Source organism: Anoplolepis gracilipes, chromosome 9 (genome assembly GCF_047496725.1).
Source record: "Anoplolepis gracilipes chromosome 9, ASM4749672v1, whole genome shotgun sequence".
Lineage (NCBI taxonomy): Eukaryota > Metazoa > Arthropoda > Insecta > Hymenoptera > Formicidae > Anoplolepis > Anoplolepis gracilipes.
This window is the reverse complement of record NC_132978.1, coordinates 3,014,714-3,040,899: the sequence shown is the minus strand read 5'-3', so window position 1 is coordinate 3,040,899 and position 26,186 is coordinate 3,014,714. Positions and strand designations below refer to the sequence as shown.

General features: G+C 38.3%; 1 protein-coding gene across 3 annotated transcripts in view; it reads left to right on the top strand.

The window, feature by feature from the left end:
- The window catches only part of LOC140669725 (uncharacterized), a 243,534-nt gene that overhangs the window by 9,625 nt on the left and 207,723 nt on the right, over positions 1-26,186 (top strand). For all 3 annotated transcript variants that reach the window (XM_072899779.1, XM_072899778.1, XM_072899780.1), the window contains exon 2: positions 17,376-17,564. In XM_072899779.1, the coding sequence (XP_072755880.1) occupies positions 17,376-17,564 (189 nt within the window). The remainder of the gene's footprint in view (positions 1-17,375; positions 17,565-26,186) is intronic.

Here is a 26,186-nt window from a genome sequence, read left to right as displayed (position 1 = left end):
ATCAAAATCTGAACAAAGGTAACAACATTACAAAATACACAATAATTTTTATGCGTGAATATTTATCTATTATGAAACTTCCTTAGTTGACATTTACTATCATGTGAGCTTATCTTCTATTCGCGCATCTCGGTGACACGTTTGACGTTTTGATTGGTTTTGATTAGCATCACTTATCATTAGTAATTGCTTTTAACGACGTAAGCATTATGGATACGCGTTTACATTCAGCGTCGTACACATATCGAGATAATTCGATAAGAATTATATATTAAAGAGATTCTGCCCGATTGATAAATATCATAAATCAGTATCATAAAAATGCAAAGTACGTGATAAGCATTATCTATAAAAAAAAAAAATGTAATTGCAAGTAAAATAAAATTATTACACTGATGTTGTTCTTCGGATTTGGATATGTATATGTATACGTATGTATACGTACGGGATCAAGCGGTCGGTTTTAATATAATCGCGACGACACGTTACCTGACCTCGCGATTACGTTACAAAGAGATACGGGAACGTCGTTTATTGGCCGCCACTACATTTTACGAGCGCTGACACTGGCACGAACGCTCAGCTATCGTTGGCATTATGATCACTGCCATTAAAGTAATTGACGTCGGCTCAGAGGAGATAGATACGCTTCTTATTGACCGACCCCGACGACACCACTCGACGTCGCTTCAACGAGCGTCCAGTCTCGACCTCAGCACCGTAACACGCTCGAGCGATCGATTAAATGCCGCCGCCACGAGTCGCAATTTGCATTAGAGCGCCCCATTCCCCCGCCTTTCGTAATTCTGAAAGCGCGATCTCTTTTCTCTTCCGCCATTCAACGACACCCATTCATCATCGTTTCGCTTTAGCCAAAGTCGAACGTTGCAATTACGTGGACGATCGCCGTGAATCGGTAATCGGTTTACCCGATTATAATCGACGCCCGCGATCGGTTTCGTCGCAGACGTGTCGAAACACGCGTCCATTCTGCGAGAGCAGAATTCGATTAGGATACATCTTTTCCATTTCTCAGATGCTGCAATATATTTCGATTCTCATATGGAAACTTTCTAATTTCTCGTGTAAATTTTTTTTTTTCAAAAATTGTTTATGAAAAAGTATTAGAACAAACTTTCTGATTAAAATAACGAATTACATCCAACTTTTTTGTGTATAACGATACGAGAAAGTTTTGCAGATTTTTATTTTTTGCACTTAATTATCAATCTATCCAATTATTTTTTAATTATATCAAGAATTTATGGGAGAAGAACTGCTACTGTAAATCAATTATATCGAATAACAAATTTTAGAGAGATCAAAAACGGTAGCCTTCCCATACGAGCATGCGATTCTTTAAACAAAGTACATTAAGCGCGTATACTTGCTCTCTCTCTCTCTCTCTCTCTCACACATAGCGAACATCATTATAATTTGATCGGTGTTTCACGATCGCGCCGATCACGTTGCGAAGACATCAGAGATGTTCGAAAACGTCATTTGGCCGCGCGCTGACTTTACGACCGCTGACACCTACCGCGACCCGCAATGGCGCGCCGACTATGCGGCACGTGTACGCGTTTGCACTGGGATGTTACGGCCGCGAATATTAAAGTAATTGATGCCTCCATAAAGCAGCGAACAGCGGCACGTCTTCGATGTCCCTGCGAAGACTCTGGGTGCTTTAAGTCGTGTTCACATAACTCCACGCGCGTGCTCCATCTTGACCCCAAGCTTGCCAACGTGTCCTATCGGCTACATCTCTGTTGCTCGATACCGGGTTTGTAATTTCTTGACCACAGACCGCTCTTTAAACGCGTTTTTAAATCACTAAGATTAATAATCGATGTAAATCGTAAAATTATATATAATGTAGATTTTATATTTTTTATTTTTGACATTTTAAAAAAATTTATTCAGCCACGAATAAGACTAGAAAAATTATAGAATAATAATTGAAAAATTATTTTACATACATATATGTAGATTGTGTATGTATAAAAACACAATTTTTCTACACGTGCGACTCAAGTTAAAATTGACAAAAGTAAAAGTCTTGGATTATCTGTATCTTATAAAACGCACAATTTAGTATTGTAAAACATGAAAGTTTCATCCGCATGTAAATTCCTTTATTTTCTCATTTCTCACTGCGAGCTTCAATCCGCATAAAACAGACACAAGAGAAACTCGCGGACGGGTCTGTGTGTGATCGCCTTTAACTTCACAGCAGTCGTTCCCTGTCTCATATATTTCCTGGATACGTGCCCGTGTCACCGTTTCGCTCGCATGTTTTCTCTCTCTTTCTCCTTTTCTCTCGTAATTTCTCGCGTCTCGCGACTACCGTCCGATGGGGATTCGCGTTCTTCGGCAACCGGTTCTACGTGCACGGCATTCTTCGCTGTACGAAAAGATACCACTATGTATAGTCGCACATCATTTTGGTCTTACAAGAATTCTACTTCATTATTATTCGATTGAGAAATAAAAATTAAGTGACATCTCACGGCATAATATTTCATATATAACATAATAGAAAAAAAAGCCATATTCTTTATATTCTATAAGTTTTTTCCTTCAGATACATAATTATTAAAAAATGAAAAATTTTATGTAGCGTAAGGGAATAAAAATAAATCTCCCGGTATTCTCATCTTAATCTCGACGCAAAATGCAAAACACGAGCACGCTTTTACACATCGATACGACGCGGCGCGATTTAAAGACCGGCTCGATCGCGTAGGCGGCTGCCTCTTCCCTCGGTGTAAACCGAGCTTTACGGCTCACACGGTGCCGTCGATCGTGAGATCGTATTAGAGCACCACGTCGGCGTCGGCTTTGGGTTTAGTTCGAGCAAGGGGTGTCGAGGGGAACAACAGCGCGCACCGATACAACGGGGAACGAGACAACGGGATGTGGAGGCAACACACAGAGTGGTGTGAGCGTGCACAGAGACAGTGGAAGGAGAGAGAAAGGGTAACAGGGAGATGTTGCAGAAGGGCATGGCACATGGAAGGAACAGCGTGTAACGATGTATCAAGCTGTTGCGCCCCTGGCGTGTCCGGCAATGGTGGATCGTCGCTTTGAGCTGGACCGCGGCCGCTTCGGCTCTGCATCATGCCTTTACATGCTCCCAATGCCCAAACGAGGGACGATAATGCCCTCGCTCTCGTCTTGTTCCCGCGTATAGACACTATTAATTTCGTATCCCCCGCCTGGTGCGCGAACCGCGCCGTTAGATTCATCCGATTGACTCGTTCGACCGCATCGCCGCTGGATACCGAGCGTATTATTTTCGATAATTCGCAATGAGAATGGAACCGGCAAGTCTCCTCGCTCTGCGACGTAGAAGGTAACGGGAAATATATGTACGTAAGTTGGTCGTTATTTTGTCCCGATATTAATTGTTGAAGGTATTAGATACAACATGTGTTTTGCAACATGAAAATTATTTTATTATCTTATACATGGATCTACTAATTCACATCTGTGTTCAAGAGTCCTGTGTGTGAAGCTGGCATCTTACTTCGTGGAAATTCATTATTGAAAGTTTTGGCTTTATTTGTAATAGTTTTAAAATTCTTGCTAGATTAAATAAATAGTGTCGGTCATTAAAAGTATAGGCTGGAAAAAAATCGGGACAAACTGAGACGCCAGATCCTTCACGTTGCATCTCACTTTGTCTTTCGACAATTTTTTTTAACATTCTAGCCAGATTTTAAACACTTGAGAATGCTGCAATAGTTCTACAAAAAGTTTTATGTATAAAAATTATTAGACTATTATATAAGATAATTATATAAATTAGATCGCTCGAGACACTAGACGTAAATGAGATTCATGTTAACTTACCTTTGGAACACTCTCTCTCTCCCCTTAGAAATTAAAAGTAATTGCAGAATGACGAAGAATAACACATCTAATTAATCGATAGAATTATCGAAATATGATCTGCGTTTAATTTGTTTAATTAATATTCTTATAATTTTTACACATAGAACTATTGCGAAACTTTCAAACGCTTAAAATCTGACGTGAAAATGCTAAAAAAAATCGTTGACAGATAAAATGAGACACAACGTCAACTTGGCGGTTCAGTTTGTCTCGAGCAATTTTTTGGTTTAATGACCAGACTTTTTGTTTAATTTATCAAGAATTGTAGAACTATTAAAAATAAAGCCAGAAGTTCAAAAATTAATAATTTTCCATAAAGTGAGAAGCCAGTCTTTACACACATTCGAGAATCTATTCATATAACTAAATCATATAACATAAATGAAAAATGAAGCTATTTCAAAAGTGTAAATTAATAATAATAAAATAAATATATATTTTAGTATAGTGATATAATATAATAGTAAATATATATAATATATATTTAATAAAAAATAAAATTTAATAAACTATACATCATATATAAAGAGAGAAAATAAAATTATTGAATTAAATAAGTAGAAATAAGAAAACGAAATATATGTATTATTTGTTTATGCGTGACTTAGATCCATCAATACTTGGGATGTGTGAAGTTAGCATCCCGAAATGCAATTTTTATAGTTCTGATTAAAATTCTGGCTTCTTCTTAAAGAGTTTAAGTGTTTTTTATAAAAAAATAAAAACAGTTTCGTCGATTAACGGTTTTAACTTTGAATTTGAAAATTGGGGTGCTAACTTTACACACCCAATACTTGAGCCTAACAAAACGGAATCATGGTTGACAATACGTACAATTTTGAGTCTTTTTTTTTTTTTTTTTTTTTTTTTTTTTTTTTTTTTGAGTCATGACGTTTGCTTTCACGAGAACGTCATAAATACAATGCTGAACCAAAGTAGATTTTAAATGGCTCGACAACAGATTGAATCCGGCAAAATGCACGGCTCTCTATTACAATCTCGGTCATTATTAGCATCGCGTGAATAGGCCGTGTAATATATCCTTGTGCGTCAGTCGAGACCGTCATTTTCACGGAGTGTCACGGTGCACAAAACAGAAGTACCGGACGTATAATGACACGTTGACAGGTGCGTACGGCTTGACGGCCGATCGATGGCCGTGAATATACACGCGAGAATATAGCCATAGCACGCGACACGTGCACGTGTGTGTATTATGTATGTGTAGAGACGCAGTTATATATACATATATACATATGTAGAGCTCGGCGATACGACGATGCGTGCGAGGAAACGCGTGTACGTTTCGCACGTGCCCGTCGTGCATCGTTCCGCTTCGAGAGGTTCTCTTTTCCACCGCATCCGGGGCTCTTCGCTTCTCTTCGCAGCCCGACCTGCGATATCCGTGTCTTCCTCCTCATGTATTTACATTGCTCTATTACGATAATGCGGCAGAATCAACTGTTACCGGCGGCTCAATATTTCATACGAGAAAGCGTCGTTGCTGTTTGTTTCGTGCACGCGAGACTCGACGATCTTTTCCTCTCTCCTTTTGCGATGATTTTCTAAGCAAAGTTAATTTGCCCGGTGCCTTCTCGGCTAGTGAATAATCGAACGCCAATTTTCATATGGAAAAGTCCGTAGGGGAGTTCGGAGAAGTGTGCGAATAATTCTTTGTCGCTTTTTTAAAGAAAATTGCGAAAAGTGTAGGACAAAAATTGCAATCATTTTCTGATGGAAAAGAAAAGAAAAAAAACTATCAAAGTATCATATTATCATATGTTTGGAAATCAATTTTGAAAGACTCTCCCCGCGAAGACATTCAAGATGAGATCATTTCGTCAAGTTACACGGACTTTTAGGGTTGATAGACGAAAAGGGACAGGGGTGGTCGAGGAACGTAACACGACGCGAATGTATCCGAGCTCGAGGAGGAAGACTGCTAACCCTTGCCTAGAGGTAGAAGGGGGGAGAGAGAGTCCACGAGACGGAAACCCCGGGAAAGGGTATCTGTTGTCATGGTCCCTGATGCTCCATTATTGATTAAAGATGGCTGGCTTGCCGGCTGGCTGGCTAGATGGATGGTTGGCGCAGTCGTGACGCCATTTTAATATGCGCAATTATAATGTGTACCTAGAGCCCTCAGGGAAAGGAGGTTGAAGGGGACCGATGTACGGAAAGGTATCAGTATAGGGTAGAACACGGCAAGCCAGGAGGTCCAACCGAGGGGGTGAAAGGAGAGGGAGTGATTTGTCGAGTAGGTAGCAGAGGAGAGAAATGGGGAGGAATACACACTCTTCGGCGGGTGACCCGAGCTTCTTTGTTTGCCCGAAATCAGAAGGGGAAACCGTGTAATTGAGGAGTTAATTAGGACGCGTTCGGCGCTTTAATTGGGTTCTCCTCTCCCGTTCTTTCAGCATTCGCGATTCTTCCCGCTCGCGGTCGTCTCTCAACAGGTAGTCAGCATTTGCATCGTTTACATCGTGCGAACGCGAAAACCGATCTCGCGCGAGAAATAACTTGCTGTAGCTCTTGACCGAGTTGCATTGAAAATTGGAAATTATAAACTGTAAGTTGGTAAATTAGAAATTTCACTATATTTAAACAGACGAATGAGAGGAAAATATATCTTGAAGATCTTTTTACTTATACATATATAAGTATTTGACATGTGAATATTAATATTCAAATACGCCGGTATGACATATATCGACATTCGGATGAATAAAAATATATTTTCTCGATATATATTTCGTATCGAGAATCCCGTTCATTAATACGTACCGATAGCGTGATCAGCTGTGGTATCAACGAAACGAAGTTTTGCGGGTAGTGCACGCCTATTGAGATCACGTGGTTATCGGAAAACTCGATGAGATAACAATGAGGCCGGCTCATTAGTGGCGGGGTTACAATGACATCGCATCGGTTCGATACTCGACAACATTGTTGCGCGGTGTTATTCATGATAGACCATGGGCGCTCGTAATATTGCCATTAGCATGAGTTACGGATGGATTTTCCATTGTGTCGTAAAATGACTCTCACAATAACAGTCGAGTTGCAATGTATCGGTCACTGCAGCCCGATAATATCCTCTGACATTTCATCGGTTGCATCGTTATTTATTTTTATTTTTTTTACAGAAAAATACGACGACAGAAACGCGTGTATCTATATATACATAGACAAATAATAATTTTTCTGAATTTTCAATAAATATCTAAAGGTGTTAAATATGACAAAAGTATTTTTTTAGCTTTAGCTTTCTTTTCTTTTAACATCACATTGTTTACATTATAGTAATAATGATGAACAGATAATTCGTCAATAACAAATTTACAATCATGATCGTGAATTTGGATATCCAATACGCCACGTTTGTGGGCGTACACACAGTGTACGCAATAACGGCGCGTACGTCGGGTAGATACGCGGGCTTACAATGCCCGTAATAGAGGAATTAATGCGTGCTGCGTGTGGTCGTGCCCCACAGGGGTTTCGCGAGATTCCCGATAGCATTGTCCGCGCTCATAATTCGTGTGCGCAATTAATTGAGACCGAAGAACCAGCGGCTGACATCTTTAAAAACGGCGGGAGCGACGTCGCGAAAGATCGTCCTCGGTATTCGTTACACGAGATGCATGCGCGCCCGGATATACGTACACGCCCACCCGGATATACATTTGCAATTAGTTACTAAGTATACGTTTAAGAAGAATGAAATATCTTTTAAACTCATATTTCTGGCACGTTTATTCTTGTCGTAATTTTTTTTTCTTCCTAAATTTATTCGCATACGAAAAATCTTTCGGATTTATTATTCACCTTCTGTTTTCATTATGCCTTTAAATTAAATTAAATTAAATTAAATCAAATTTTATGCAGAAGTTTCTTTAAAAGCTTCTTCGGCGCCATTTGTCCCATTTCCATCATATTTAGAGTACAAATAGACATTCGCAATTTCTTTTACGATTTAGAGAACCGCCTACGTGACATGCGTAATATACTTTATACAGAATGTACTCTTTATGAGAAAGCAAATAAAGCCGCGTGTACGCGAGGGAGGAATACCAACGGCTTTTCCCTATGTCGTTGCCATCAGCGCTTCCTTGCTTACCATGACATTAACGTATTTTTTATTTAAGGCATCGCGCTACGTGACGACCGAAGGGACGATACAATGTAATGCACCTGTAGTCGATAGGTCGTCGACAGAAGTCATTCCTCGCGATCCCTCCTTTCCTTGGAAAAATGGCGAGCTACAATTACGCGCAGGGCGGTCGCTTTAGAATACGACGCATTTTCTCGGTTTGATACCGAATAGGTATAATCAATCGTTGAGAAAAATTTATTAGTGTGAGTCGTATGGTAAATTTAAGATTCCGTGCAATTCTAAGGAAGAAATTTTGTATTCTTTAATAAAAAAGAAAAGAAATAAGTGTAGACAATAGTGAGCTGTTATTCTAGATTCTAGAATAAAAGAAAATTGTCTAAGAAGACATAAAAAAGGAAAAGATATATAGAAAATTATATATCGAAAAGATTCAAGAAAGGACATTATGTCTCAGTTGTGTTAAAATATATAATTTATATATATATATATGTATATAAAATAAAATTCATATACGAATATGTGACTGAAGGAAACATAGAAACTTTACGTGTTATTCACAATTAATAATCAGTACAGGAAAGATGTGTATATATATATATATATATATATATATATATATATATATATATATATATATATATATTAGTCACCGTTGCAGAAGTCCCGTTAATAACATTTCAACGACGAAGTCTCATTCCCGCTACTCGTGTATCGCGAAATCGGTACCTTTTCACGAAGCTACGCAAGAATTTTTCTACGCAGTGCACGAGGCGTGATTCATTGCGCGTCGAGATGCGAGTACCTCCCCTCGAGATTGCGTTCGCGCAGATGACGAGGCGAAGCCGGTGTTCGCCGGTGTTAGCTCTAAGAATTTTCTCATACGCCTGCAAATCACTGAAAGTAATTACAATGTTCCATGGCGAGACGCGTCAACCTGTCTATTTTCCAGCGTTTTTCCCGCGAGCGATTGCATCTAAGCGCGTATCTGCGGAGACGTTGGCGCAACTTTTTTTTTCTTCTTTTGCGCGTTGATCCGACTTATGTATGAGAAAAGATATGTCTTTAGCGATGTATGTCGCGGCATTTATTAAGCGGAATTCATCGCCGAGTAACAGCACATTACTCGGTATAGATCTTAACACACTGTCATGACCGGTACGATATAGCCAGAATACGACCTGTTCCGTCCACGTACGTATAAAATGTAAACCAACTGTATTTAATTACATATATGGTCAGAGTAAAGAGTCAATTAAATGCGATAATGAGTGATTTGTCAGAAATTATATTCGCTCAGTATGTAATTTTCAACATATGTGTATCTTTTAGACAGATCTTTGAAAAGAAAACGGAATCTGCTTGGCGTTTTCAATATGTTATATATAATTAGCTTTTGTATCGAAATTAAATTATCAATCTACATAATTATTATAAAATTGAAATTCGAGTATTTCCTAAATATAGTTGTCTAAAAGTTATTAAAAGATAATAATAAAACACACGAATCAAATTTGTTTTCATGAGAATGACATTACATATACATGTGTGAATTACACAACGCAACGAACGAAACTGAATGTAAATATAATACGAAAATACATGTCAGAAATTGTAATCGCTCAGAATATCATTTTCAACATATATGAATCTTTTAGACAGATTTTTTTAAAAGAAAACGGAAATGCCGCATGTCATTTTTAATATGTTAATTAGCATTTCTATCGAAATTAAATTATTAATCTGCACAACTATTATAAAACTCGATTATTTTTTAAATATAAATAATAGCTCTCTGAAAAAGATAAGAATTAATAAAAGCGTGAAGCAAATTTATTTTCATAAGAATAATATTACATATAGGTACATGTAAAATATACAACACGTGGACGAAACTGGATCTGCAAGAAATGTAATACGGGACACGTGTGATGAGATGATAACGGGGGTGTAAAGTACAATAAGTAACAGACGTCTTTGTGGTGCATCTCTGACGGACAAGAGAACCGGGATAGGCTTTTTGCCGGGCGTAAATTGTCCTCAGACTCGGCGAGAGCGTAATGAAACATGACGCGCGGAATTCCGCGACGAGATCTCCGCCGTCGCTCCGCGGTTTAATTCGTCGGCGTGACGGAACGCGCCCCCGCTCTCCCTCTCGCTCTTCTCCCCATTTATCTCTGCCGGTGGCATGACGGAACGCGTTTTGTCGTCACGTTATGGCGCGCGCGCCCATGCCCGCGCCGATCGTTTTGTCGCTGGCAATTACGGGACACGAAGTGGGCGGCACATAGCGTGTCGCACGCGCCGGGGCTTTGATGCGCGGATTGCGTCCTCCCCGTCCCCCTCGGCGTCGCGCGGATGTCGCCCGACGCGAAGTCACGAGACTGTGACATGACACGCCGATGTCACACCGTCTGAGCACACAAGGCCCCATCAAGATTAGAGTAGTTTGCCGGCCGTTTAGCGACGCGCGCTTTTTCCCGCGTTTAAGCGACAATCTTGCGCCGCTTTAATTAAATGAACGTGTACGTCGGCGCGGAATGTGAGTTAAACTTGAGCTCGTTAAACGCGCGAGCGAGCGTCGCGTTTAGGCACGCGTGTTAATTATAGATCCTCTAGACTTTTTGGAAAACACTCGTCGTGGTTAGGTTAGCATATAGGCAGTCGAAATGGTCTTATATAGTTTGTAAGAAGGTGATTAAAACGGATTAAGATGTTTAAGGAGGACCTGAATCAACTACGTCAAAAGGTCGTGAATCTAATATATTTCGAGACCTTTCATCAGTTTGATATAACCTTTTAAAATGTAAAATTAATAATTAATTTGTCAGTTAAAGTAAATATTTGCCCTGTAGAATATAATTTAACCTTAATATTGTAAATATTATATTGAACTAATTTTTTTATAATAATTATACATATATCACGGAAAATTTTAATTTGACGTAGATGATTCGTATTTTTAATAAGATCGATAATATTATACTGTATCGTCGTATGCATTTATCTCAAGTATGTCATATAATTTCGTTAGAAATTAAATATAATAACGTTCTTACGACAGTGAGAGACCGCGTTATCATCGCTCGGAAGGATCGATCGGTCGCTTTCAGAGGCTTGTCTCGCGCGCGCCGGAGGTTGAGGATGAACGCGCATAAATACATACGGCCGTCGGATTTGCATAGGTCGAACACGAGCCTGAACTTCTCGGCGCTTTTACGGCACGGGTTATCCCGCGGCGTAAAAGCGCTCGCGCGCGGTAGCGTGTCGCCTACGAAATTGATACTCTCATCGCGAGATATCGCGCTGACGTAAGTGTAATGTTCGGTGAAACGCGTGATTAGGCCCCGCCGCGGTGCCTCCGAAATAGGCAACGCCGTCATAACGGCATGTCGTTCGCCTACTAGGCGGATAACATCCCGCCCGAGGGGGAGAGCTACCATAATTTTCACTTATCCCCGACATGAGTCGCTCCAAAGTATCGAGTATGGCGTTGAGATTTCCTCCGAGTCGCGCGATATGTCACGTTCCGGGTAAGCATGTTGCTCGAGATGTACCATATATTTATAATATTTGGAATAAGAGAAAGGGAGAGGACTTTGTGCGGCAGTTATTCATTTTCTTTGAATTGTTTATAAAATACTTGAAATACTTGAGAGATATAGCTTTAAGCTACTTCTGTGGAACATATTTTGTAGTTTTCCAAAAAATCTCACATTGGAATTCTATCAAAAGAAACGCTTTAAATAAGCTTCTATTATTTTGGGCACGTTAATTCTCTATAATATGGACGTGGATGCTTTATCAGCGTCGTATCGTCGCCCGAGAAACTGTCGTTCGAAAAATTCAAGCATAAATTTGAGAGTGCTTACTCACTGTAAAAATTTAGGAAATCCAGATTTCTCAAGGATTTTTGTATCTGGAAGAATCAGGGAAATTTTATTGAACGTCAGGAAATTTTTTCAAAATTTTTACTTTGATGATTTTGTTCTCATATTATAAACAGTCGGTATCGTAAAAGTCAAGTGAATTTTATGTGTTTATAAATATATTATAAATATATATCTATTTCTGTTTATATACCTATGCAATGTCTTAACAAAATACTGAAAAAATATGCAGTATATGTATATTTTTTATTGTATAATTTTTAATGATAAAAAATTATTCAAATAAAAAATATTTATTTTACAAAAAAGTCATTCAGTTTTTTTTCAGTATATTTGCAAATCATGCAATAAAAAACTTTACAATAGAAAGTATAAAAAAATCTTTAAAATATTCTCTTCACTTGGAATTTGGAACAAAGATACCTATACGTTCAAGAAATTTTTAAGGAATTTTTTTTTACAAGATTTGAGTAGACATCCTAAAATTCGTTATTCAATCTCATTTGCGATACAACGTTTTAACGATGGCAGTTATTATCTGTCGGGCCATCGTCTTCATTCTCGTCGTCGTCATTGTCCACGAAAAGGTTGTGTTCGTATATTACGCCATTCGTAACGTAATATATGCGCACACGCTTGTATATACATTACACGCGCGCGTAAACGTATAGATACACGCGCGCAGTCGGTCAGTCTTTCTTCCGGGCCGCTCGTTAATGAAGCGGTTCGACTCGTGTTTACCTCGCTGGAGCCGACCTCACTTCGTTATTACGCGAGTAGCGGCCTTCGGGGTCTGCAAGTTTCGAGCCGTTCATCTCCGCGACCCCGGCCACTCGACGCACAGCGCGAATAATGTCACTTCCCGAGTAACCGTGGAAAATTGCAAAGCGATCCTCTTGCGGCTCGCGTGAAATTCTGATAAATTGCCGCGCAAGACTTCTCGATACGCTTAAAGTACACGCGAGAATTTTTATATTGTTAAATGAAGGTTTGGCAATATAAAAGTCGAGCGACTAATTTATTTTTTATCACTAACAATAAGTGAGACAGACAAGAGCCGAGGCGTACTAATTGGAGCACAAATTTTTAATCTGTTACAAAATATTAAATTTCATTCGAAAATATGCATTAAGTATGTATGGATGTTTTTGGTCATTTTTTGGTTCATTTTCAACACAAGAAAAACATATTGCAGTGCAAAAATGTCCGAAACTAATAGTGAAGATGACATAAACAAAATTAGTATTTTAAAATAAAGATACGTATAATAAAAAATATTACAAAATGTAGTACTTTTTATTTGCTACTTTTTCTCACTTATTGTTAATTATTACCTGAGAGCCTATTGCTTCATTATTATTTTTAATAAATATTCTATTAATAAAAATGGATCTGTCTAGAGCATTTTTTGCAAAAAAAAAGATTCAAGTTTTAAAGTTTAAATGAATATTAACTTTGCATGACAATGTAACCGAGACACTTTCGAAAAAATATATTATAGTTACCTGAATTTTGTTGTTGTAGAGTTCACTGTTTGTGGCATTTCGTGATCTAGACTGCGGAAGAGAACGCACGATGTGTACGACAGACGATGTTTATTTCATTTGTGCACGCGGTGCACGATAAAGACATTCGGAAATCACTGCGCGACGACCGCAAAAGTTTCGCGTCACTGCCGTTTATATTGCGGAATGAATTGAAGTAGAAATTAGACAGGTTGGCGGCGTTTCTCTCGAGTCACAAATTCATCCGCAAAGATTGCATCATATTTTATATGATTGCCAGTCGTAACTGTTATAATAGTTACTCAATCTATTTTTTCTTTTTTAAAATGCGTGTTATAGCAAAGTTATGACATAAACTTGAATTGCAGTAATTTTATTTCTTGTGAGATATAACAAAACATTTCTTTCAAAAGCTGATTGTTTACTGATAAAGTGCCCCAAAGGAATCTTGGCTTCTTGCTTCCTCCAATTGCGAAGAATTCCTGGCGATTAGAGAGAGAGAGAGAGAGAGAGAGAGAGAGAGAGAGAGAGAGAGAGAGAGAGAGAGAAAGAGAGTCACGTTCCATGTCACGGATCGAACATGTGACATTTCATGATTGTGGGAACTTTTCCGTTCATCTTATAAAAAAGCATACGCCATAGCTTTAGGCCTTCGTGCAATCAAGTGAGATCATTAACTGCATATATTATATATATTATGTAGGATTATATTATTTCATGTAATATTGTATACTATATTATATGTCTCATTAACTCTTCGTGCACAGAATACTATCGTACTAACAGTTATTCTATTCGAAAATATACGTGATATTTTTAAATAAAAATCTTCATTTTTGTAGGACTCTCTTTATAATTCTCTCTACAAAAAAATATGTATTTGTAAAAAATTACGTAAAATTTATAAATTTATAAAGTGATTCACAGAATTAGACACACTATGTTTTTGGTTGAAAATATCTATTTTAATTGTTAAAATATAGAATATAGAATAGCTCCCTCCGTGACGACGAATTTTTTTTATCCGATATTCTCGTCTAAAAACGAAATATTCGAGCAGATATATATTATAGCGCATGGCCAGTCAGAACGATGATTCGCCAGCGTGGAATTTGGAGAATACCGCGCCGCGTTTTTCGAGAGCACATCCCATGCCTTGTATAAAAATAGTTCGCCCGATATTATACGCGGCTTGTTCGCGCGAATACCATTGCTACTCTCATACTAGCGCGGAAAAAATGGTGATAATACTTCCCATCGTACACCGCGAGGTAAAATATACATCTCGACTCTAATGCTTATATTTCCAGAGTCATTGAATACACTTTTAACTACACAACTTTTACGATATATTATAGTTCTTTATATTTTCAGGAAAAGTTCTTGATGAATGAACAAAGAATGTAATTAATATTCATTGTAGGCTACTAATTTTTGATATTAAATATTTTGACAATTTAGCCTTAAGAGTTAATTTTAATCGAAACATTTTTAAAAATTTATTAATATTTTTATTTTTTGAAAATTGTCAAAAATATAATATATCGAGAAGAAGATATCACATAATTTGGTGTTGTTAAACGTCGAATTTAAAGTTAGCGTAAAAATATAAAGACTGATATTTCGATTTGAGAATTTAAGACAAAATCCACATTGATGTCGAGTTGATCGATGTCGAATTATTTCCACGGTTGCCGACTAACCGTTGCGTTACGATAAACAGAAAATATCACGTGCGTCAAAACTTGGGCGCGAAGTAGCGCGTTAACTCACGGACTTTAGGAGTTTGTTATTTCGGTTTTGGCGTTAACTCCCGCGCGAACCAACGACAAGAGACATTCGCCAGACCACCCTGAAATCGTTTCCATCTACCTCCCGTGTCCCACCCGCCGGTTACTGACTTTCCACACTGCGTCGTGACCAATAGCAGCTGATGGTGCTGATGCCAAACCTTCTGGCACGAAAATAACTAAAACACACGGTGTGTTACGCCAACGGCGTGATGTAAGATTTTCCACGGTATAAACGGAAGTTCAACGAGGAAATTAGACCGATAAATACAATTGGCGAATAATTAGAGTTTGACGTATCGATATGAGATTGATATAAATCGTCCAAGCTTTTACATTTTACAAAGATTATACTCATTTATCATCGAGAGTCAGTGTGTGGCAATAAAAGCACGTGAGAGAAGAAGGTTCAGAAAAATTTGCGACAGAACAGCGTTACACGACGAGTGATAAGTCTGGTAGCGAGGCTGTTTTTACAGGAGGCACACAGGCGGATCGAATCGCGCACGCGGCCGCGATTAATCGCATGGAATTCGTGTCGCGGCCCCGACGAGGACGATCAAAAAGTCCTTATGTACCGCGGTGAACGGGACGCACCGTGCCGTGCCGTGCCGTGCCGTGCCGTGCGAGTAGCGTGCGAGAGAGGTACTCCTTTTCTCTCTTTCCGTCTGAGCCTCTCTTCTCTCAGCGGGCCGGTTCCGCCGTAAGAACACTTTCAATGGACCACACACGCGCGACGACCTCGCGCTCGACGAGTACGCTTCTTACAGGGTCAGAGGCTTATGTCATCTATCTTAGGGAGCTGCTCATATTCAGTCGCGGCGACACTCCAATGCTCCGATTATAGTGGGACGTTTATCTGCCGAAACGACGGACGGTAGGGCCTTTAGGCCCCGTACACATCGCCAAGTAATAAACGATGAAATGGATGAGTTCGCTTATTAACCTCTCTATTGTGCTCGAGAATCTCGGTTTAGATATTTATAACGAGCGTCATTCATAAGCAGAATGGGATAATATATCCTTTGTCATACATTTTTAAGAAGAAATTATTCCAATTCTTTTTGCAAGTAATTTAAATAAATCTTATAATTTCATTTCTTCGTAATAACGTTTCCAAGTTTGTAAAGTGTACTTTTCTTAAGAATATCTTTTCGCTACATGCTACAAATAGATATCTTTGTCTATTATCTAACGTATAATTTAATTTATTATCTAATTACAGATCGCTATCAGGCAAATAAAGTTTAATGCCTTGATAATCAGACTACATATTTAAATAGATGCACATTAATTGCATATGATCGATAAGGTCATATAATAGATAAGCCATGAATTAAATATCAAGTGTGAAGAAATTAATATACATTTTATATTGTATAAAGAATAAAATAAATCAATAAGAAATGTGCGTGAGTGTGTTCAAGCAAGTATAAGCAAAATTTAAAAAAGTTACATACCTTGATAAATTACAGCCTGGTATTCGAAATAATAATGGAATCATAAATGATGACCTTAAACGTTGACTGTAACATGAATAACTTCAATCTATTGCTTACCAATGTGTACGCAGTCTTAAGGATTATTACCAGCGTAACGAATTTCATGTAAACTACACGTCGGCGAATACGGACGATTTCTGTCTCTGTTCGTGCGGTCAATTGGCTTTATCGCGCTACTGAGACATTTCGGATAAGATCACCATGTCGTTTCACATCATTATTCCTTTTGTACCAAACGTACCGTTACCACACGCGATCAAAAGAAAGAGAAGAGAAACGTTAGCTATAAAATTAATCCTTATATTATGCGGAAAAAAATTTATATTAATTGTAACCTGTTGAAAAAACTTTACTTTCGACGCGATAAAAAAAATATATACCTATATATAATCTTCAATTAATTTAAATAATTTAATTAATATAATTACTAATTATTGTTATTATTAATTTCCTCAAATAGTAAAGTATTTTGTTATAAAATCGAGATTTACAAAATTTATGTCTTATCTCAATTTCTTGTTAATGGAAAATATATTTTAAATTTAGTAAAAAAAAGAAAAATATCTGTATATACACATAAAATAGTTTTTAGGAAACATGTTTATAGGAAACTTATCTTAATGCAAATAAACAATAAATATTTTAAGAATAAAAATGACTTACTGTTTTTGTTCCAGTGGCCTACATGGTTTTTCCGACCAGATCTTCCTCTTGGCACGCCACTATCGACGAGTCACGTTCCAAATTCGAGTAACGTTTCTACTTCGTCGTCTTTGCCATCTCGTACACATCTGGACGTTCCGAAAGGACCGGAGCCTCCTTCCAATAGCAACAAAGTCCATGGACAGACGCCAACGATATGTACAGTGAGTGACACGTTTGATCATTTGATCCTGCTAACTAGACCGTAATAATTGTAGTTATCTTGTTAATATACAGATCTTATGAGAGACCAAGTTAAAACTATGCATATATACATATATTGAATGCTTTAACTGAATGAAAAATATTGCTGTGTTTTTATAGTAAAAAAATTTAGAAAAATATTTAGTATTAGATCAGTTACCTCAAAAATTATAAAAATATTTAGTGACAAATAATAGTGAATATTAAGAATTAATAATGGGATGACATAATCGCGATCGTAAAAATTTAGAAAAATATTTTGAAGATAGAGAAATGTAGGTATATAATAAAAAATTAAGAACAGATAAAAATTTTTTTTTTTTAATTATATTTGTAAGAAGACGAATAATAGCATTTCGATTGATCTCGGTGCAAATTATTAACAATTATTTAAAATACAATCGATTATTAAATCATTTGATAATAATTAAATGCCGATACGGGCGGTAAGTGATACTCGTTTGCTCGTTGGTGATTTTAATTAATGCACAATATCGTTAATGGCGTCGATTATTCTCGACTATGATTGTTATTAACTTATTTGACCGCAACTTTATGCTGTTACAAACCGCGAGTTGTACCTACGTAAAATCGTAACGCACGTGTATATCGATATTTTTGCGTACTCATCGTCAGTGTCGCGTTATTAAAACTAAGCGATCAATTCCATGTTTTGCGCATCTCGCGAACACGGGATATAACGAACAGTTATGTAGGATGAAGTTTTGCCGCGCGACAAAAACGACGTCGGTTAATTGAAAAGTACAACTGTTCTCTGGGCTAGTAATAACGCGTAATGAGCAGCAATTTCGTTTAAAATTATAGGTGTGTTTGTATCACGCGCGTGAACGGTAGCGGTAAAGTTTTATAGCCTTTGATCGAGGTCAATCGTCATTTGTATATCGATCCTATCCTGTTCAGTCGCCAGTGTAGAGCGTAATTTGTGCAGTGAACATAGTATTTTGTCGCGATAGCGTGTCTGCAGGTGACACCGGCCTGGAAATACGTGTCTAGCACGAAAACAATCAGGTTATCTACGTGCTTGTACGACGTGATTTTGTCTTCTTCGTCGTGGAACGTTGTGGATCAGTGTCACGTGACATCCGCTCTATTAACTTCGAGCGAACAACTCTCCTTGTATCATCTGACGCGTCACTTTTTTAAATCTGTTTTTGCCGCATATTATTCAAGTGAATTATAGTGTCGTAAGATTGTCAAAATCATAAGAGATGAATGGCATACAAACATGCAAGCTATTTTTTATTTTTCTAAATATGATGCGTGAGAGCGTTTGATTGATTATCCGAATGCAGGTCATCATTAAAATATAAATAATTAAGGTAAGGCGTGATGTGTAAAGTAGATAGTAGGACAAATTTTTTGTTTTCCCAAAGTGCGTTTGTATCACGTTTTCTTTACGTCAAAACTTTCTTTTTATTATCTTGCACGATTGACACCAAACCATCCCGTCGGTGGTTCCGCCTCCGCGTTACTCAGTCACCCAGGTCACGGGAACTCATTTTCGAGGCGCACGGGCTTAACGACCGGTGACATGGCACAGAAACGTACCGAACGTGTAAGTTACGGGCACGCGCGATCGATATTCAATTTACAGTTTTGTCACAACAATCGTGTTTCGTGGAAGAGAGCGACATGGCGTGGCGCCACGTCGATGCCTCCGCACCGTGGGAGTTGGGGCGACTCACCTCTGCGGCGAGGCCTGGAACCCTGAAAACCGCGTGGGCGGCGAGTGCCTTGTTAGAGCGGGCTCGTTAGCGCCGATGATGTGCTCGCCGTCTCACTCTCTGTTATACCGGAGTCACTTAAATGCAATCCTTAATAGAGCCACGCGACCGGATCTCGCGGATACGGTGCCCTCGCTGCGCCGGGGGGTCCGTCTTCGGCCTCCCCTTCCGTCGCCGCCGCGATTGTTACGTCGCGTAAATCGCGACGCCTGAATATTAATTATCGCGCGGGATCGCGGGTCGCGTCGAATGATCGATCTGGTTGCCGCGATTAAGGACGGCATCCCCGAGTGGGCGGAGGAGGCAATTTATACCGGCCCACGGCCACGGTATAAGCGTCCATGGGGTTTGGACGATACATACCGTATCGGAAATATTTAGCTCTCTCATCAAAAACAGCGAGGCGGCTGTTTAGGAATGTAACTGCCTTAGATGTAACGAACAGCTTGTATAAAAATGTAACGCAAGAGATAGCGAGGCTTAAACTTTAACTTGTATACATATCAAAATTAATAATATATATCTTAATATTACGGTAATATATTTAAATTTTATTAAACTTTTTTAAACTTCTTTTTAAATCTCTAGCATGTGATAATTTAAAAAATTGTTAAAGTAACGTATAGAAATTACGACACTGATATCTTGAATACTTGGTTTTTCGATATAGTGTGGCTTTAAATGTTCGCGAGCTCGAAGAAGATTGAACGGTGTCATTTGAAAGTTTATTTTTCTTCGTTCGTAGCTTTACGAGGAACGCGCGGAAACCGTATGTGATTGAGATTGTCTATTTTTATTTCTCTCATGAATTATTTGCCGCCGCCGTTTCATTCATTCTCATTGTAATCATAAGACGGCATGTGGCGTTATTCGCGGACGTTGCTATATATTTTCCGCGCGTATCCATATCGACGCGCACGGTCACGCTAATAAATGTGCATCTGCGAAAAAAAAAAAATTCCATCCCGAGAAACAGTTATTGCAAATTGCGACTGTGCCGAGGTATAAAACCGGCGCGCGGTTACGCGATCCTCGATATTCTATCCGGATCGTTAACGGCAATAACGCGCAGTGATTTTATTTCGGAGGATCAAGAGAGATACTCGCGCGCGGGCTGCTCGTTGAAATTCGAAGCACGCGGCGAACCTTAACCCTCGACCATCCCGCGTTCGATTTGGATAACATAACTATCCACGGTAGAGGAATCAGTTCCGATCTCGATAGAAACGGCGCAGTATTTCACGAGAGGGAGAGAGAGAGAGAGAGAAAGAGAGAGTATCGCAACTCTATTTTGCAACATTGTTTTACTTTATAGGACGTCCCGACTCCTCCGGATAAATCTAATTACCGCGTTACTACGAGAGCATGTACTTTTTCTGCTTTTATTAATGATTTATATGATATTTAGCTGGATAAATAAGGGAGAAAGAGAGAGCCAGTTGCTCTTTATTATGCGTGCTTGCACTTGAGTTAAATCGAGCATCTAAGTGCAACCGGTATAAGATACTACGCGCTCCGGGGAAACATTTTATATCTACGCACGCACGCTAGAAAGTGGCATAAAAATGTATCTTATATGAGAGATCTAACGAATTTTTATTGCGTAGCTTGGTTACGAGCCCAGTTTCGACCGCGAGATATTTTTAGCGAGATATCGATGCAGATAAATCGCAAGAATGAAGCTACTACTCACTATTTCTTCCATACATTGCAAGATTTTCATAGTCAACATATACTGAGTATTTTTATAGTCGTGGATCATATCAACAAAAAATGGAAACTTTAAAGACAGTTAAGTGTGAAAATATGTATTTCATGCATATTATCTTATTGGAAATTGCATACTTTATGCTAAACCAAAAATTTATAATTTAGCTGTGATAAATGAAAATTAGCTAATAAATCGACGAGACTGTCGATTAAATGATTTACCATGTGCTAAGAAACCAGTTCGATATCTCTAATTACAATTAATGCAGTTTATTTTACTGAGTAATTGGTTGAGATAAACGAAAATCTTAAAGTTAAATCTGAAAATATCATACACAAATTCTTTTTCGATAATCGGTTATCCAAGACAACCGATTAGTTAGTAAGTAAATAACGAGAATGTGCTAATTAAATACTTATCGTACGAAACCGGTTCGCGATTGACGTTAATTTATCGCGATTAATGTGAACATTTTCTTAATAATTTAATAATAAAGTATAATACTTAATAGTTTAATAATAAAGAAGAATAAAATATTAAATAAAAAAGAAAAATAATATTTCAAAATTAAAGCTGGAATCTCTTTGGAACGTATTCTCTTCCCCAAGGATCAGTTATTCAGCAGTGAAAATTTAATCAAAACTAAATAAAGTCAGTATATACTAAATAACGAGAATGTCAAATCAGACAACGGTTGATTGATAACAGAAACCTGTTCGAAATTAGCAATTAACGATACCTAGTCACGATTGATGCGAAAATTCCAAAGTACATTTCGAAGTACAATGTAGGTTTCGCAACTTCTTCTTCTCTGCTCCTCATATCGCATAGTAGATACATACATACGATATACCCATGTGTTAAACTGGGACATCCGCGGGGCAAAATCTAATTGCACAGCCGCTTAATTAGATCGTTGGCTATCTCGCGCGCGCGCAGTCTCGTCGTGCCCTTCATACCAAACTCTGCTGGTGTCTGCCCTTAAGATACGGATCGGCCTTAATTCACCGCGTCTACGGGATTAATCTCCGCTCGCGCGCGGCGCCGCGAGTACGCTCTAAAATTAGCGCGAGCGTCAATTGAGCGCGGCTGCACACGCACGTGTCGGTATATACATAGCACGCATCGATTACCTCATACGGATTTTTTTTCCCTCTCTTGGACGCTTGGACCGTTCTAGAATGGATTTCGATATCGCGAAAAAGGATGTATCTTTGATTCTGTTTTATCTCAAACAGTAATGAGCGTACTCAAAATTATAGAGATTTTTTTTTATACGTAAAGAAATTAAGAATTGCCTATTTTTTATATGGAATATCTGTTTTTGTATTGTATTTCGGCTTTTTAATCAAGAGATTAAAACTTTTATTTTTTATTAATATGAACGATAAAGCTGAATATTATTAAAGTACAAACTGAGGACGTCATTTGCTATAAACGCTGCTATAATTATCAATATTATTATTTGATAAAAACTATATAGTTTATGCCAACATAGTACTCTATAGATATTTCATTCACGTGTCATAGTTAAAAACTGATAGTTCTACTGACTTTTTTATTAATATAAGAATGCCATTAAAAGAGGGCATTATTTCATAGTATGCATTTCTCTATACTTTTATCTGCATCGATACGACACGTTTTGCATAATGGCATCTTACAAATTCATTATGCGCGATGTGTGTTTCAGATTGTATATTGAAATTATAGAGAAATGCAGATTCGACGTTCAAAGCTCCCGCATATTATGAAGCTTCTTTCCAGTATGCCTTAATTTACGCGGTAATAAAATGCCCGTAAGATTTGTTGAGCGCGTTTTACGAGATGCTTATTGAATGTCATACAGTACCTATCGTTAAACGAGAAAATATCCGTATCCTCTTTCGATTACTTTGCGCAAAGTAATAAATCGATTTTCTTCCGGTATTTTTTTCTTATACATTTTTGTGGATAAAAAAATCAATTTGTGTTATAAATTGTATAAAAGTAATACAAATTGGAATGAACATATGAAAGATTTGAAAAATCGTACAAATTAAACACGCTCACATTTCGTGAGAAAGAGCAACCTTTTTATATGTTTAACTTTTTGGAAAAAAGTTTTGCAAAAATACTTTATTTGTTTTATACTATAAATATTTTGGTAAAATTTCTGGTTTAAGTAGGTAAGTAGAATTTCTTTTTTTAACGAAAAAGTAATTTATAGGAACTATAGGAGAAAGGAGGGCACATTTATATATACAGAATATTTATTATATATTGAGCCTTTGAGAACCTTCGAATGAGAACACAACGCAACGCGTTCCATCGGTCGCAAAATAAGATGGCATGCGTCTCATTATTAGGCATTCGACCGGTGACGGACAAAAAACGCAATAATTTCATCGGTGCCGGCCCTAACGATGACGGAGCCGTGATGACAAAAAGCTCAATCTATCAAATTGTCACTGGCCTTTCTATTCCGTAGCCCCGCGCCTTCCCTAATAAGCAATCTTCCCGTGGACCTTACCGTAAACCGCCATCCACGACCTGAATAGGTTCTGGACCGGTACTGACCGGCTTCGATCACAGGGCCGGCTCTCCTTTCCTCGACAAATTTGCCTCGAGTTTTCGATTACGATTTTTTGTTTTGAAACTAACGTTAATATAGGATAAGTTTAATATCATCAAAGTTTAAATAATATTCTTTATAAACGATTAATGTTTATTAACTGTGAAATATATTATAGATTGAGAATTGCGATTTTTTTCTCATGTTTTTCTTCATCGCAAATTTACGAGATTTCAAATTATATTATCATAAAAATAAAAATACACGCGAAAGGAGAGATTTTTCCAGCTTTTTCTATCGATAATCAAGAATCTCAAAATGAATGTTTCGTCACATTTTTCGTTGAGCTGATATAAATTAAATAAAATTCGATTAATAAGAGTACTCGCGCTTGCGGATATAATTTTAATCGAGCGTTACGTGCGCGCGGATCGCCGTCCCTGGACATACACAGTCTATGTCCTCTGCGAACATGTATATACAAGCTACCAGATGCCAGGCCACGAATCGGCAAGAGAACGGACGCGTCGGTAGTCGTCATCGCGTCGTCATCCGAAGACGGACAACCGACGGTTAATAACCGGGCGATTTTGTTTGTGCTCTTTTGCGGCCGCGGACAGCGTTGCGGCCTCGGCTCGGCTCGGCACCGAAGTCACTTTGCTAATAAGTCATTTGCCGTACTGCGTTGGATGTCGCCGCCTGCTTATGAAGGCGTCCCTTCATGGCGCGCACAAAAGGATGTTTCATTAACCTAAGACACTTTATCGCGGACGGTTAATTATTTCCGAGAAGCGATACGCGAAGCGCTGCATGGCGCCGCGGCGCTCCGGATATTTTATATTTCGCTCTTTCTTTCTCGCCATTTACATATATGGATGTGCGTTAGATAATATTTTTCTCCTTTTTGAATACAATTTTGGGGTAAATTTTTTTTGTCAAAAATATTACGACATATATAATTGCTGTATGTTGTTATAATTATATTAAACTAGATTATTTTATTATATTATTAAACAAATAATACATGAATGTATGATTTATATTATCACAACTTGACATACCATATAATGCTGTTAAATTCTCGGAAGACATTGCTCGTAACACAAGAGCGTGCGCTATTCCTTTACGAGGGACGTTTCAGTCCGAAATGGCAAAATTAATTTGCGGAGAATGCGCGCGCAACATTTCCGCGCATAAAAGATCTTTATTTCCCGAGTGGACGAGTTTAACGATGTCGAAGTCTCGGCAAAACGGAACCGATGCTGGGAAGGCAATAAACAGATCACACTTGTACGTCAGTCTGACTACTAGGTACGTCGAGCGCGAAGAGAGTACGAGTGTTCTCACCTGCGTGATTAGTGGAGACCGAGTTTAATCGCGAAGTAGGACGGCTTTTCACATTTTTACAGACGCGAACGTAGAATCGCGTTCTCTTCTTTCATGTCATCTAGATGACATCTAGATGTGATCACGGCACGAAAAAACTCTTTGTGATTGCCATTAAATTATTTCATTGCGCGATTTAAATCTCATGTCTCCCATGAAAAAACGCATTATACGAAAAAAAGATAACATTGTAACTTTAGTCCCTCGTCATTTTATTTTATTTTCCGTTCTTTCCAACTTATTTCGAAACAACTAATTTTTCACTTATTTAAACAGCTTATTTTTGACAAAAATTTAATTACACGTAAATTTTATGTCCTTAAACGGAACATACGCGAGATAATGAGAACGTATGGTAATATTGGGAATACCGATCTTTCCGGCACTCGAGGTGGTCTTTCTGGCGGCTACCAGCTCACGCCAATCGTGCATAACTTCGCGCTTTCGGCCGTATCATTAATGGTGTCACGTATGCCGAACGGTGTACATACTGTCTCATCATGAACAGTAACCTAAGGCATTGGCGAGGCTTGATGTAAAGATTTCGCAAAAGAAGAGCGTTCCTCGCGCGCTGATAAGAGGCGGCCCGCCCGCCTCTCGGGGACAAGGGGACGTCCGGGGCCCCTCGAATTACGGCGTTGCAATAAATTTAATAAAGCCGGAATTAATGTATGGTTGCTCGTTTCAGCTGAGAGCACACGGCACTCCTTATACTTATGTCTCGCGCTTTCGCCCCGAAATTTAAGACACAAGTGAGTGCGCGCGCTGTTTAAAACGTAATACGCGCATAAATTGCCACGGTAGGTATACGAAATTTTTATCCAACTAAATAGGCAGCGCGTTACGTAAATGTTCGTATTTTATTATCGAGTGGAACGTTTAATCCCACTGCGTTCACAGTTTTCACTCCACTGGATTCGTACGAGTTTTTACAGCGAAATATTTTTACTGATTATTTTCTTTTTTTTTTCTTGCTATTGGAAAGATATTTGTTGCTCGCTATCTTTATAGAATTGTCGTTTCATCATTTGCGATACAAAATATGATGAACGAAATTTCTGAAAGAATTAGAGAGAGAGAGAGAGAAGATTTGTAGTGGTAACACGACTAGGTAAAGGTTAGGAAAAGAATTTAGGAAGAGACGCGAGGGAAGAAGTGGGCGAAATGGTAGTCCTGGAGAAACATC